The 14,432-nt window shown below is 43.0% G+C and overlaps 1 protein-coding gene across 1 annotated transcript in view; it reads right to left on the bottom strand.

Annotated features, from left to right (window-relative positions):
- Positions 1 to 11,465, bottom strand: part of LOC136884239 (uncharacterized) — a 193,635-nt gene extending 182,170 nt beyond the window's left edge. The window contains exon 1 of the mRNA XM_067156302.2: positions 11,301 to 11,465. Coding sequence (XP_067012403.2) covers positions 11,301 to 11,408 — 108 coding nt within the window. The 5' untranslated portion in view covers positions 11,409 to 11,465. The remainder of the gene's footprint in view (positions 1 to 11,300) is intronic.
- Positions 11,466 to 14,432: the final 2,967 nt, after the last annotated feature.

The following is a 14,432-nucleotide window of genomic DNA, read 5'->3' as shown; positions in this document are numbered from 1 at the left end:
ATCCGACACTTCGAAAAATGAAGATATCGGTCAAAGAAAGACAAGGGCCACGAAGGGCGTGGAAATGAAAGACTCCATAGCCCTCGCAAACCTAATAGCGTCGGGGTCGGAAAAGAACAAGAGTTGACCAAGGGAGGTCGGATAGGATAGATGAAAGTGAGGAGCCTGCCACAAGTAAGTGGAAGCAATGGCAGGACTCAGGTAAGGGCCCCGTGGTCACCAACCCACGCTCCAAAGTTCAGAGCTCCTGGGGCCACTTTTAGTCGCCTCTTACGACAGGCAGGGGATACCGTGGGTGTTATTCTACCGTCCCCACCCACAGGGGGAGGCCGGCGATAGATAAATTATTTGCTTAATAATGATAATAATAATAATACTAATAATAATAATAATAATAATAATAATAATAATAATAATAATAATAATAATAATAATAATAACTTTTGAAATGGTCTCAGTCAAAAATCATTGATGAGCTGCTGTTAATCTTTGAAGATATTTGGAGAACAAAGAGGATTCCAGAAGAATGAAAGTGGCTCTAATACACCCAATGCATTAAAAAGGGGACAAACAAAAGGTTGATAACTATAGAGGCATCTCTCTTATGCAAATTGCATACAAGGTATTCTCAAAAATATTGATGAATAGAGTAGAAACATCACTTGAAAAGCAACTGGGTGAGTATCAAGCTGGATTTTGAAAAGGTAGATCTTGTTCAGAAGAAATATTTAACTTAAAATCCATAATTGGCCATAAGATATTGAATTCAAAAGACATTTTTGATTTTTGTAGATTTTAAAAAGGCCTTTGACTCGATTGACAGAGAAACCGTAGATAAAACAATTCGTGAATTTGGAGTGAAAACTAAATTGGCAAACCTAATACGTGAAACCCTTACTGACACAATTCCAAAGGTGAACTTTATGGGTGAGATATTCAAACATATTAAGATAAATACAGGGGTATGGCAAGGTGACGGTCTGTCATCCCTTCTATTCAGCTATGTTCTGGAGAAAATTGTAAGAATTTGGAACGTAAAGCTTAAAGAGCATAACATTTTGCCGGTAACTCTGGGAAGAAAAAACAAAGGTATTGAAATAAATTGCCTAGCATTTGCAGACGATTTCGCTATATTGTAAGAAAACCTAACAAGTGCAACAACACAAATCAATCTCATGGAAGAAATAGCCAACAAGACAGGTCTGAGAATCTCCGTAGAAAAAACAAAATTTATTACAATCATCAAGAATGCTCCAAATTTTTTGGCAACAGATACTGGTCCAGGGAAAGAGTAACGAAATTCGAATATCTGGGAGAAATAATTCAAGAAAATTGTTTAGGAGAATCTGCAGTAGAAGAAAGGGTGCACAAGATGGAAAGAACATATGGTATCACAAAGAATTTTTATAACAAAAAGTGTCTATCTAAAAATCTTAAAATAAGGCACTACACTACAGTGGTGGAACCGGAATGCTTATATGCAAGTGCATGCCTGGTACTAAACTACAGATTAGATAAACTTGAGGTACTAGAAAGGAGAATCATGAGAAAAATCTTAGGACCTGTGAAAACAACAGAAGTACGGAAATTAAGATCTAATGATGAAATATACAGGAACATAGAAAACATAACAGAAACCATAAGAAAAAGGAGATTGCAATTTTTCGGACATATTTACAGAATGGACGATTCCAGATTAACAAAAAGGATTTTCAAGTACCTTTGGGACAAAGAGGCAACAACTAGCTGGATTCAAGATGTAAAGAAAGATTTAGAAAGAAATAATATTAGAGAAGAAGAAATTATGAACAGAGAAATTTTTAGAAAGAGGGTAGTAAGTATGGAAGGATTCCAAGGAAGATTGAACAAGAAGCCTGGTGTGAAGTGGTCCGAGGACGGAAGGAAAAAGCATAGTGAAAGGATGACTTTATTGGAAGGAGCGGAACAGTAAACAACAAATTATGAAGAACTGAATGGAAATTGGCACGTGGTCCTTAGCAGGCATCATCGGAAAGAATAATAATAATAAAGTCATTTAAATTGAAGTAACGATTGTTATTTTCTCTTGTTTGAACGCTGAGGTTTCCTCTCGTGCGTGAGAAAAATCGTTGCATTAGTTAACGCTAAGCTTACACAGTTACACACTATAGGAGTTTGCTCCTAAAACGTCCTACGCCCGCAAAGCCTTCTTTCTTTCTTTCTTTCTTTCTTTCTTTCTTTCTTTCTTTCTTAATCTGTTTACCATCCAGGGTTGGACTCAGCGAGGGATCCCACCTCTACCGCCTCAACGGCAGTGTCCTGGAGCGTGAGACTTTGGGTCGGGGGATACAACTGGGAAGGAGGACCGGGTACGATGCGCATTGGTATCACCCAAGTATCACTGTAAAACTTGTCACAAATGGAACATAATAATTGCTTTTACACAAATCAAGTGAAAAATCCCTGGCAAATTAAGAAATACCGTCGTTATTTGAGAAATATGAAAACATACTTAAGGCTTGTAGACAGGACTGGTTTATGTCGTACTCCGCTGCTGGTGCCGTCTTTTGTTACTTTCTTCAGGTCCAGGGCTAGCACCGTGGAATGGGAGTGCAATGTCTGTAGATTCTCATTATCTTTGTCCATATGACTAGAGCGGCCAGTTCAAACAGCAAAATGGAGGTCAACAGAAAAATAGCATGATCCCTGGACCAATAAATATTTTTATTTCTGTTCGAACGAAAGTAGCTCGATCCCTGGACCAATAAATCACTAGTCCACTGAATTTTTATTATGTACATAGGCCATACCATTTTGTCGCCTATTAAATATTGCATATCGCGATAAAATTCATGAAATGATGATGTTTGACAAGTGAAGCATTGAAACGAAAGCAAAGAACTTCAGTGAACACAGATATCACACACGAAATCGTTGAAAGTGTAAGTCAAAAGACATACGTGTGTCACTGTGAGCGCAACACCAAATGTACTTGTGAAGTGGTAAAGTACGTATACATGATATTCTCCAAAAATCAAATATTTCTTAATTTGCCAGGGATTTTTCACTTGATATGTGTAAAAGCAATTATTATGTTCCATTTGTGACACATTTTATAGTGATATTTGGGTGATACCAATGCGCACTATACCCGGAGGACCAATGCCTCTCCCAGGCAGCTTCACCTGCTGTGCTCAATAGGAGCCTTGTGAGGGATGGGAAGATTGGAAGGGATGGACAAGGAGGAGAGAAGGAAACAGTCGTGGCCTTAAGTTAGGAGAAGTGGGAAACCACGGAAAACCTACACCGCAGGGCCCAGGTGACCGAAGAGCACACTGAGGAGGAAAACTTGTGTGGCTTATCATCATAAATTAAAAATTGCTTCCACTAGGTCATTAGTGTACAATTTTTGACATGTATAAACCTTACCTGAAGATCAGTGGTCGGACTCTCCTCTGCTTCCGAGCATGGAACTGTACCGGATTATTTTGAACTAGTCATTTTTAATTTTACTTCATTTTGATTCTGTAATTTATACGCGAAGCACACTCACTCCGAATTTTGACGACAAATTTCGGTTGCTTAGCAACGATACACTGCTGTTCTGATAATACTTGACGAGAATGTAGTGGTGGCGGTGATTATTGTTTTAAGAGGAAGTAAATCAGAGGAAAAAATGGAAGGGATCTGACACTTCGAAAACTGAAGGTACCGGTCAAAGAAAGACAAGGGCCACGAAGGGCGTGACAATGAAAGACTCCCTAGGCCTCAAATGCTTTAATACCGTCGGGGTCGGAAAAGAACAAGAGTTGACCAAGGAAGGCCGGATAGGATAAATAAAATTGAGGAGCTCTGCTATGCGTTCCGTGGTCGCCAACCCACACTCCCAAGTTAAGAGGCCCTGGGGCCCCGTTTAGTCGCCTTGTATGATGGGCAGGGGATACCGTGGGTGTTATTCTACCGCCCCCACCCACAGAGGGATAATTTAGGAGAATGTTGGGTCACATATTTGAAGAACTGAAACAATTGTTCATCGTCGATAGTTCCTGTTTAGAGGGCTCCGGGGTTGATTCCCAACCGGATCAGGTTAATCCTTCAAACTCGGGTGATGGATTTGTGTGTTCTTCATATAATAATAACAACGTTATTGGCTTTACGTCCCACTAACTACTTTTCGTAGACGCTGAAATTCCTTTTACCTGCCAGTAAATCTACCGACACGAAGCTGACGTATTTGAGCACCGGTTATGTGAACGAATCTGATCCACGAATAATGTGACAGCAGTGACATTTCGTGAATCAGATTCGTTCACATAACCTGAGCACCTTCAAATACCACCGGACTGAGCCAGGATCGAACCTGCCAATTTGGGGTCAGAAGACCAGCGCCTCAACCACCTGAGCCACTCAGACCGATGGTGTTCTTCATATACGCACAATGCATAACACTGCAGACCAGCACAGAACCATGCAGTAGTTAATATATCCTTCCAAATAGGGTTGGCGGCACGAAGGACAACCGAGCGTAAAACTGAGGAAAAGGCCAGGAAGACGATTTATGGAATTATGCGAGAAGGACCGTCGCTTAGCCAGGTTTGAAACATAGCAGATGCTTGGGTGGATTCCAGTTCATCCCGCTAGCCTCGTCTCGTTAGTTCAGTAGTGCATAAAAGAATCACTTCGGGACAAAATTTCCGCTACTCGGAAACCTAAAATCTCTCTCAGTATGTTTATTGATCACTATGTCCAATAACAACGTAAAGAAACTTGCATGTATTGCCAACTTATAAATATTAACTTATTAGGCATACGCCTGTTACTGGATATGCGCGTTTTAACCTAGACAATGTGTACATGGAAAGAAAGAGTAAGGCAGAATCTATGACGTCACACGCATGCTCTGTTATAAAAAGGCGCCGTGTTGGTCTTCCTCCGCCTGCCGCATATTCACACCAGTGAAGTCGACACGGCCACACAACCAGCCTGTCACCCAGGGCTGGCACCCAAGAAGAGAGCAAATTTGTCTCTCAGTGTGGTTATCTATTCTTGTCTTGTCTCGGCGCGACCCGATAAAACTACACCTGACACAACTAATACCCACTGAGTGCGCTCTTACTGACGCAGGTCCACTCCGGAGTTTGACCAAACACTGCTTTCCTCTCCCCCCACCAAGTCCATTCCCCAACACCAAGATTAGCGTCCTTCCCCCCAAATATGGATAACTCTCGTGGACCGAGTAGCTGGGGCCCATATTCAAATTTTGATCTCCCCCTAAATATTACCTTCACTCCACCTAATCCCTTCAATGACGACGATGAATATGTGGTCGTTCACGCTCCAACAAACGTATCTTCAGCTGTGTTACTCAATCACAGACTACGAATTGCATCTGTACTCCAACCCTTTACTCACCTCATCTCCTGCATTGAAGAAGAGCCCGACTCTTTTATCTACATTTACCCTATCAACTCCCCTGACTGTGTCGTCATATCCAAGCTCCTAAAAACCATCAACATTCCATCTTCTCTTTCCTCGCAGCAAGAATTTCTAGCTGAAGATGATGAAACTGAGAAGCCTGAAGATCAATAAGAAGAAGAAGAAGAAGAAGAAGGAGAGGAACTCCATCCTTCTGAACACCCCTTTCACTACAGTATGTCCGAAAAAAACACTCAGTTCCCCATCGCTGCTAAGTGTAATTTTCTGTTGATCCCCCTTACCAACCCAGGTCCCGTCCCTCTTACCAGACAATCTGTTATCCAAGCCATCGAGCCTATAATTGAACGCCACGTTGCCATCATTGAGGAGACGCTTAATAACCACCTCATGATCACCCCAACCAGCAATAAATCCATCCCACTTATTTTACGCAAGCTGCAACACGCTGATATCCCCCCACCAATCCGAATCAACCCAGTCAATAATTCCGCAAATCAACCTGACCCACCCACTCATCCATAGAGACAGGCAATCAGATCTCCAATCGTCGCAAATCCAAATCTAAATTTACCCAGACTACCGCTCTCGTTAAAACCTGTCACCAGCTAATTCAAACCGTCCCTCCCCCCTCCCCCTTCCACAGCCTTCTCAGCCTCCTGCACCATTAACCCAGTCCACCGCCGCCCAAACTAACCCTCCACCTTCACTAACAGACTCTGGTTCTGGACCAGATGACCCAGTTCCAGCTACTCACAGCACTTTCACCCAAGCTGGGGGCAGACGTAAGAAACCTGCTCCCAGGCCTGCTGCACATTCCAACACCCCATCCTGCCTCCGGCCACCTACCCGCCCACGCAACACTCTAGTCGCAATGTGCTTCAATTGGCTCAAACTAAATCATACCGCTGCATCCTGCACGGAACCTACCCGCTGCAATCGGTGTAGTGGCCCCCATCGCCACTCAGATTGTACGGTACCCCGGGACCAAGCAAAGTGTGCCAACTGCCAAGGCAACCATGCCGCTTCGTTTCCCAGATGCCCCTTTATTAAGCAGGCAATTAGAGGGCACTACAAACACGCTAAACACCTACGCTCTCACAGTAAGCCTCCATCACTCCTCAATCTCAAAATTCATCCCTCGCCTGCATCCCCTCCACCCACACCCGCCCCCTCACAAATCACGACAACTCTGCAATCCTCGTCGCCCTGTTAAACTTATTATCCCCCTACTTTTCACTCCAAACGCCCTCCATGCCTCGTAGGCAACTTAACCTGCACTAGCACCCCGCACCATGTAATCAACTACCACGAATATTCAACTCCTCATCTGTTACAGTCCTAATCAGCCCCCCCCCCCCCTCATCCCCTGCACAGTCTCGCCAACTCCGTCCCCCTACATCACTCCAACCTACCTCGTTCTGACTCACTAAACGTTCTTATAATATGCGTCAGTAAGAAGCAACATTGGGCATGGTCACCACTTGGATGGGTGACCCTCTACCCGACTTTGCTCCACTCAACGCCTCAAAACATCCCCGGGCTTGCCATGCAGATCCGAGGTCACCTTCTTCTGCCCTCCTCAGGGCACTGATCACATTCTGACCAGATAAGATTGAAGATTCAACGCCGCCACCAAACTATAAAACGTCATCGTTTGAAAGAAGACATCCAGAAATAGCACTCAAGGCCCTTAAATAAAGCTGACGGGCTAAAATCCCACGGTGCAGGCCCCGCCTGCGCCAGTGAGACGGCTGCTATTACTCCGCCTGTTGATGTCCCTCTCCAGCAACACCGCACGAGAGGGACATCGACAGGCGGAGGAAGATAGCCCCTTACACCACGTAAGGCTGGCTCTTAATCCCCTTCTCCACATGGAAACTTGACACTGGCTGCTGGTGGTGGTGGTGATTGTTGTTTTAAGAGGAAGTACAACTAGGCAACCATCCTCTATTAAACACTAATCAGAGGGAAAAATAGAAGGGATCCGACACTTCGAAAAATGAAAATATCGGTCAAAGAAAGACAAGAGCCATGAAGGGCGTGAAAATGAAAGACTCCGTGGCCCTCGCAAACCTAATAGCGTCGGGGTCGGAAAAGAACAAGAGTTGACCAAGGGAGGTCGGATAGGATAGATGAAAGTGAGGAGCCTGGCACAAGTAAGTGGAAGCAATGTCAGGACTCAGCTAAGGACCCCGTGGTCGCCAACCCACGCTCCAAAGTTCAGAGCCCCTGGGGCTGGCTGCTGGACCGTGGGACCAACCTGTGGCCCAAAGACCGGACGCTAGTGGACCCGAGCCGCACCCCGTAGTGACAAGGCGGACTGAGCCCAATAATAATTGACAATGGCAAGGAAATGGTTATGATTGCATGGCACATATTCTTAACACAACTTCTGGAAATTTCCAGCCCACATCCTTGCATGTGATATCTACAACAAGTCAGGTTTTCTTTTCCGTCTATGTGTTTTTTCCCTGACCCGTTATACCACACCTCAACACCACCTTACCAACACAAATATCTGCCTGATAGCATGTCTGACATGGAAACAGGCCGATACTCCTGTAGTATCATCTCCCACTCCTCCATCTTTCTTCTTAGAACTAATAGCATGTCCGAGGCAATGTAGATTAGTGACGATCGCCACGCGGGGAGAGCGGACTCTGCCCCACCCCCTCCGAAAAAATCGCGCGCTCAGTTGGAGGTTAGCTGTCGTTGTGAATACATCGCGGTCAGTTGTATAGAATAACAACTTTAATAATGGAAAAGAAAGATTTGATTAGGATTCGGTAAGAGCGTGCAAAAGAAAGAGTTGAAACGAGAAAAGTGAATGATGAAGGAATTTTATTTCTAATAATTAATTCTAGGAACCTTTCAAAACCCTGTGATCCTTTGCAATAGTGACAGCCAACCGCCAATTTTTGGTACTTTCACGGTATCTATTTTTAGTTGGTTTATTTAAGCATTATTATAGACAACTAAGTATAAAACATTAAATCATTATCAACGTCCAACGAGTATTTCACATTAAATTCTGCCTAATTGGCCGTATCTGGTTTACGAACTGATCAATGGAGGGCGGTATAATTCATTTTTTTCTATTTAACGTCACTGAACAGCTTGAACTACCAAGTTTTCAATCGTTGATTCAAAATCCCTATTTCAGAAAAAAGGAATACGACTTGCAAGGTTTTTATTTTATGTGACGATAACCTGGATTCGAATCAATTTGTTCCGTTCCGTATTTATTTGTTAACAGGCATGGAACATACATTAACTGTCGATCAGCTGGGTTGTGTAACAAATCGAGCAGTGGCTGTCAAAGCCTGCTGATAAAGATGGTTGAGGCTTTAATAGCGCTATCTTAGTAACCATGGCAACCTTAACTCAAGTGTAGTTACCCACTTCCGTAGATTCTCGATAAGATTTCGAGCTTCATAGTTATTTCGATGTTGATATTATTACATTTCCTTTGTGGCGTTTATTACGCTTACTTTTTTATGTTTTACAACTGGCTTTACGTCGCACCGGTACAGAGAGGTCTTATGACGACGATGGGATAGGAAAGGGCTAGGAGTGGGAAGGAAGCGACCGTGGCTTTAATTAAGACACAGTCAACTATCAGTCATCAATGATCTGCATTTAGGGCGGTCTCCCAGGTGGCATATACCCTATCAATTGTTTACCAGATTTTTCTTAAATATTTTCAACGAACTTGGAAATATCTCGAACAGTTCCCTTGATCAGTTATTCCAGCCTCTTACTCTTCATCCTATAAATGAATATTTGCCCCAATCTGTCCTCTTGAATTCCAACTTCAGCCCCAGCATTTGCCTGATATGAAAATGGGAAACAACAGAAAACCGTCTTTAGGCCTGCTGACAGTAGGGTTCGAACCCACTATCTCCCGAATACAAGCTGACAGCTACGAGACACAAACCGCGTAGCTATTCCCTCCGTATTCCGCGTATTAAAACTAATTTCAACTAGGCAAAATTTTCAGGCTAAAAATCGTCACCGTGAAATTCAAAATGGCTTTATTAACAATGGTCAATGGAATTCTGAATATAGCTAAGCAATATATTTTGAAATGAAAGCTAAAGAAATTCTGCAGTTAAATAATTCTTTAGAAGGATTAAATTTAGCCACAAATTATTGCACAAGTTCATTCCTCATCTATACAGAAACCTGACTAAGGAGCTAACTCGAGGGCAAACCACGAACTTCTGAAATTAATTCACATCATCTCTACAGGCAGTTGTCCATAGCTTTTAAGCAAAGCAAACGACAACAAATGTCTCAACAAAACGAAAAAAATGCGATATTTGAAACCAAAATAGTAATTATAATAACTTTAGCTTAATGATCAAGGTTTCAAACAATTAACAAATAACTTCAACTTTTTTTAAATATGAAAGTCTTTTTTTTAAAAAGTTACTGCTTCAAAACTATAGAATACACTCCCGATGGACATTCGGCATAAATTCAAATCTGCCTGGCGAAAGATTTTCCTGCGAACATATAACTGAGTTGTGTGAGTCATCGTGTGTATGTTGTGTAAATGGGTTTTCTTTTATCTATTATTATTATTATTATTATTATTATTATTATTATTATTATTATTATTATTATTATTATTATTTCTTAATTTGTTTACCCTCCAGGGTTGGTTTTCCCCTCGGACTCAGCGAGGGATCCCACCTCTACCGCCTCAAGGGCAGTGTCCTGGAGCATGAGACATTGGGTCGGGAGATACAACTGGGGAGGATGATCAGTACCTCACCCAGGCGGCCTCACCTGCTATGCTGAACGGGGGCCTGATGGGGGGGGGGGGAGGTAAGATTGGAAGGGATAGACAAGGAAGAGGGAAGGAAGCGACCATGGCCTTAAGTTAGGTACCATCCCGGTATTTGCGTGGAGGAGAAGTGCGAAACCTCGGAAAACCACTTCTAGGATGACTGAGGTGGAAACAGAACCCACCTTCACTCAGTTGACCTCTCGAGGCTGAGTGGACCCCGTTCCAGCCCTCGTACCACTTTTTTAATTTCGTGGCAGAGCCGGGAATCGAACCCGGGCCTCCGGGGGTGGCAGCTAATCACACTAACCACTACACCACAGAGGCGGACCAAACATTGCTTTAGATTATGAATGAAAATAATCCTTCTACATTTGTATTGTGGCCTGATATAGGAAGAAAAAGTATTCTGCAAGTTTTAATAACTTTCAACTATGATCAACTGACTTACGTGAACCGAAATACTTTGCCCATTTCTGACTACAAGATCGCTTGTTAAATTCAGGGTCATTATCACTCTCATTCAGGAATTGTTTGAAATTGCAGAACTGATCGAAATATTTCACATCATCACTTTGAAAGGATTTAGACTTGGCTAGCAAATACATTTTTCAACATCACAATAATCAATATAACTTTTCAGCGCCATCCATTTAAAACAGGCTTCGTTTAAATCCCGGTTAGCTCCTCTGGCTTGTCACGCTGTCAGCGGTCACACATTAACATAGCAGTGTTCTGATAGAGTATTGCTGAGAGAAAAGCATACAGAGCTGTAAATAGCGTCTATCATCACAATGTGAGGCATGCACAGAGTGCATTTCGATGATGCCGTCGCGTAATGAAGAATACTTGTGAAAGCGAACTAGTAAAACAGATTACCCCAAAAATGAACAGATTCACTAAAAGAGGAGGACATTTCGGGGTTTTAAAATAATCCGCCCGGAATCCCGGACAATGGTCTAAACAGGATGACGTCCGGTCATACTACTGTACATAAAACTTACGATATTACGTTTTTGCCCTTCATTTATTAGTAGATCTTATCTTATGGCATGAACTCGGCGAGGTATATTTTAAAACATAACAGTCTTACCTTGAGATAGAGGAGGTTTCTTTTGAGAAAATCCTGTGTTTGGATGCCATGGAACTGTCGTTGAGGAAGCAAGTAGTGCATTACAGAGGAGGAAGTGAACAGAACCATGATTTCTGCGGCCCAGCCAGGAAAAGACTGGCGTGTACTGCGTGTGGCTGTGTGGGGCTGGGCTAGGTGCGGTCCGAGTAATCACCCGTAAGCATCAGAAGATAACCGCTTATCTCACTTCACCAACGATCAATGGTGCTCATCACATCTGGACGTGCCATCCCTAGGGAAGGGTTTTAAGTTACCTTTGACTAGTAGACTCGTGATTACAAACAGGAGTGACGAATTTGATAAGACTCACCTGCAGAAAACAACATTGGGCTTTCTCAAACATACATAAATGTTTTTGTATCAGGTACAAGGAAAACTTCAATGTAATTTATATCCCTTAATATCATCATCATAATCATCTGTTTACCCTCCAAGTTCGGCTTTTCCCTCGGACTCAGCGAGGGATCCCACCTCTACCGCCTCAAGGGCAGTGTCCTGGAGCTTCAGACTCTTGGTCGGGGATACAACTGGGGAGAATGACCAGTACCTCGCCCAGGCGGCCTCACCTGCTATGCTGAACAGGGGCCTTGTGGAGGGATGGGAAGATTGGAAGGGATAGACAAGGAAGAGGGAAGGAAGCGGCCGTGGCCTTAAGTTAGGTACCATCCCGGCATTCGCCTGGAGGAGAAGTGGGAAACCACGGAAAACCACTTCGAGGATGGCTGAGGTGGGAATCGAACCCACCTCTACTCAGTTGACCTCCCGAGGCTGAGTGGACCCCGTTCCAGCCCTCGTACCACTTTTCAAATTTTCGTGGCAGAGCCGGGAATCGAACCCGGACCTCCGGGGGTGGCAGCTAATCACGCTAACCACTACACCACAGAGGCGGACTATCCCTTAATATACAATCGCAAAATTAATGGATCCCTTGAATTTTCAAAGGAAAAAGCATGCAAAATTGTGAAACATTCATTACCTTATTATTTTCATGAAAAAAATTATCTAAGTAATGTTGTCTATCTGTTATTGCTACCTTCAGCTTTTTAGTTTTTTTCGTGAAAATAATCAGAGTAAATAATTATTCAAGTGATCTATTAATTTTGCACTTCAATGAAATGAAATGGCGTATGTCTTTTAGTGCCGGGATATCCCAGGACGGATTCGGCTCGCCAAGTGCAGGTGTTTTGATTTGACGCTCGTAGGCGACCTGCGCGTCGTGATGAGGCTGAAATGATGATGATGAAAACACATACACCCAGCCCCCATGCCAGGGAAATTAACCGATGATGGTTAAAATTCCAGACCCTGCCAGGAATCGAACCCGGGACCCCTGTGACCAAAGGCCAGCAGGCTAACCATTTAGCCATGGATCCGGACTGCTGGTCAATATATAAAAATTACTTAAGGCTACAAAACTAATGAATGCATTTTATTAAAAATTTAAGAACTGAATTACAACATAAATAAGCGTATGCATCTCTTTCTTTCTTTCTTTCTTTCTTTCTTTCTTTCTTCCTTCGTTATTCCGAATTAAAGAGCACGTTTGAACTTGTTAGCTTGGTCTTCTTCTTTTTTCTCTCTACTTCCAAAATCTCTTCATGAATTCGCTGTGGTGTTTTTTCCGTTCTTCTGTCCACTGTTTTCTAATGGTATTTATAGCTTTTTCCACAAATCTGTGATTTGCAACCAGAATTACAAAGACTTTACTATTTTTATCGTATCGTTCGCAGCGTTTATTTCTTGTAAATCCTGCTTAATTTCTTCCAAGCAGCTGATCTCGACCTTATTTGGATTGATTATACAGTCGAACCTCGATATCTCGAACCTCCATGCTCGAATTTTCAGTATCTCGAAGTAACTTTAATTTCCCGGACATTTGTCCTATTCTTCTCTATTACTCGAAATTCGGTTACACGAATTTCTCGATTTCTCGAAGCAGACATTTCCTCCCTTGTAGCAAAAAATACTCTAACTCGAATTTTGTGCAACATTAACTGTGCAATACAGCATTTGTGGTTTGTGAGGAACGGTTAACGAGGTACAGTGATGCTGGGAGCTAATATGACGGGAACCGAAAAACTAAAACTTCTAGTGATCGGCGAAGCCTTGCTGTTTCTCGGGTGTGAATTAATTACAGGTCACGTTCACGTTCAAAAGTAGTCGCGGATGACAAGCTCCATTTACGAATCTCGGCTGCGTGGTATTGATGAGGAAATGTGAAGGGAGGAAAAGGTAACAGTAACAAACAGAAGAGACTAAGGTTTTTTTTTTTTCAAAGGCGTTAACAGAGGTTTGTTTCTTGTTTCAGTAATGTATGTACTGTATCCTAAAAAGTTGCTATAATAAGGATTACAATTAAAGTGTTGCCGTAAAATAGAGTTTGTTTGTATGTTTTAAAATACTGTTAAAGTAATGTGTTCAGTATAAGCCCGTAAATACAGATGATTCAATGATAATCAGTGGATCAGTGGTAGAGTGTCGGCTTCCGGATCCCAAGAAAGCGTCCCCCTGTGGGTGGGGGCGGTAGAATAACACCCACGGTATCCCCTGCCTGTCGTAAGAGGCGACTAGAAGGGGCCCCAGGGGCTCTGAACTTTAGAGCGTGGGTTGGCGACCACGGGGCCCTCAGCTGAGTCGTGGCATTGCTTCCACTTATTTGTGCCCGGCTCCTCACTTTCATCTATCCTATCGACCTCCCTTGGTCAACTCTTGTTCTTTTCCGACCCCGACGCTATTAGGTTTGCGAGGGCTAGGGAGTCTTTCATTTTCACGCCCTTCGTGGCCCTTGTCTTCCTTTGGCCGATATCTTCATTTTTTGAAGTGTCGGATCCCTTCCATTTTTCTCTCTGATTAGTGTTACATAGAGGATGGTTGCTTAGTTGTACTTCCTCTTAAAAAAATAATCACCACCAACACTCCCAAGAAAGCGGGTTCAAACCCGGTAGAGGTAGTCAGATTTTTGAAGAGCGGAAAAAAGTCCATTCGACACTCCATATCGTACGATGTCGGCATGTAAAAGATCTCTGGTGACACATTTGGTGTTTACCGGACAAAATTCATTAAATGTCAGCCATAGACTCCCAAGAGAGTTTC

This window comes from Anabrus simplex, chromosome 12, assembly GCF_040414725.1.
Source record: "Anabrus simplex isolate iqAnaSimp1 chromosome 12, ASM4041472v1, whole genome shotgun sequence".
NCBI classification, from domain to species: Eukaryota; Metazoa; Arthropoda; class Insecta; order Orthoptera; family Tettigoniidae; genus Anabrus; species Anabrus simplex.
The sequence above is the reverse complement of the archived record's forward strand: the minus strand, read 5'-3'. Positions and strand labels throughout refer to the sequence as shown.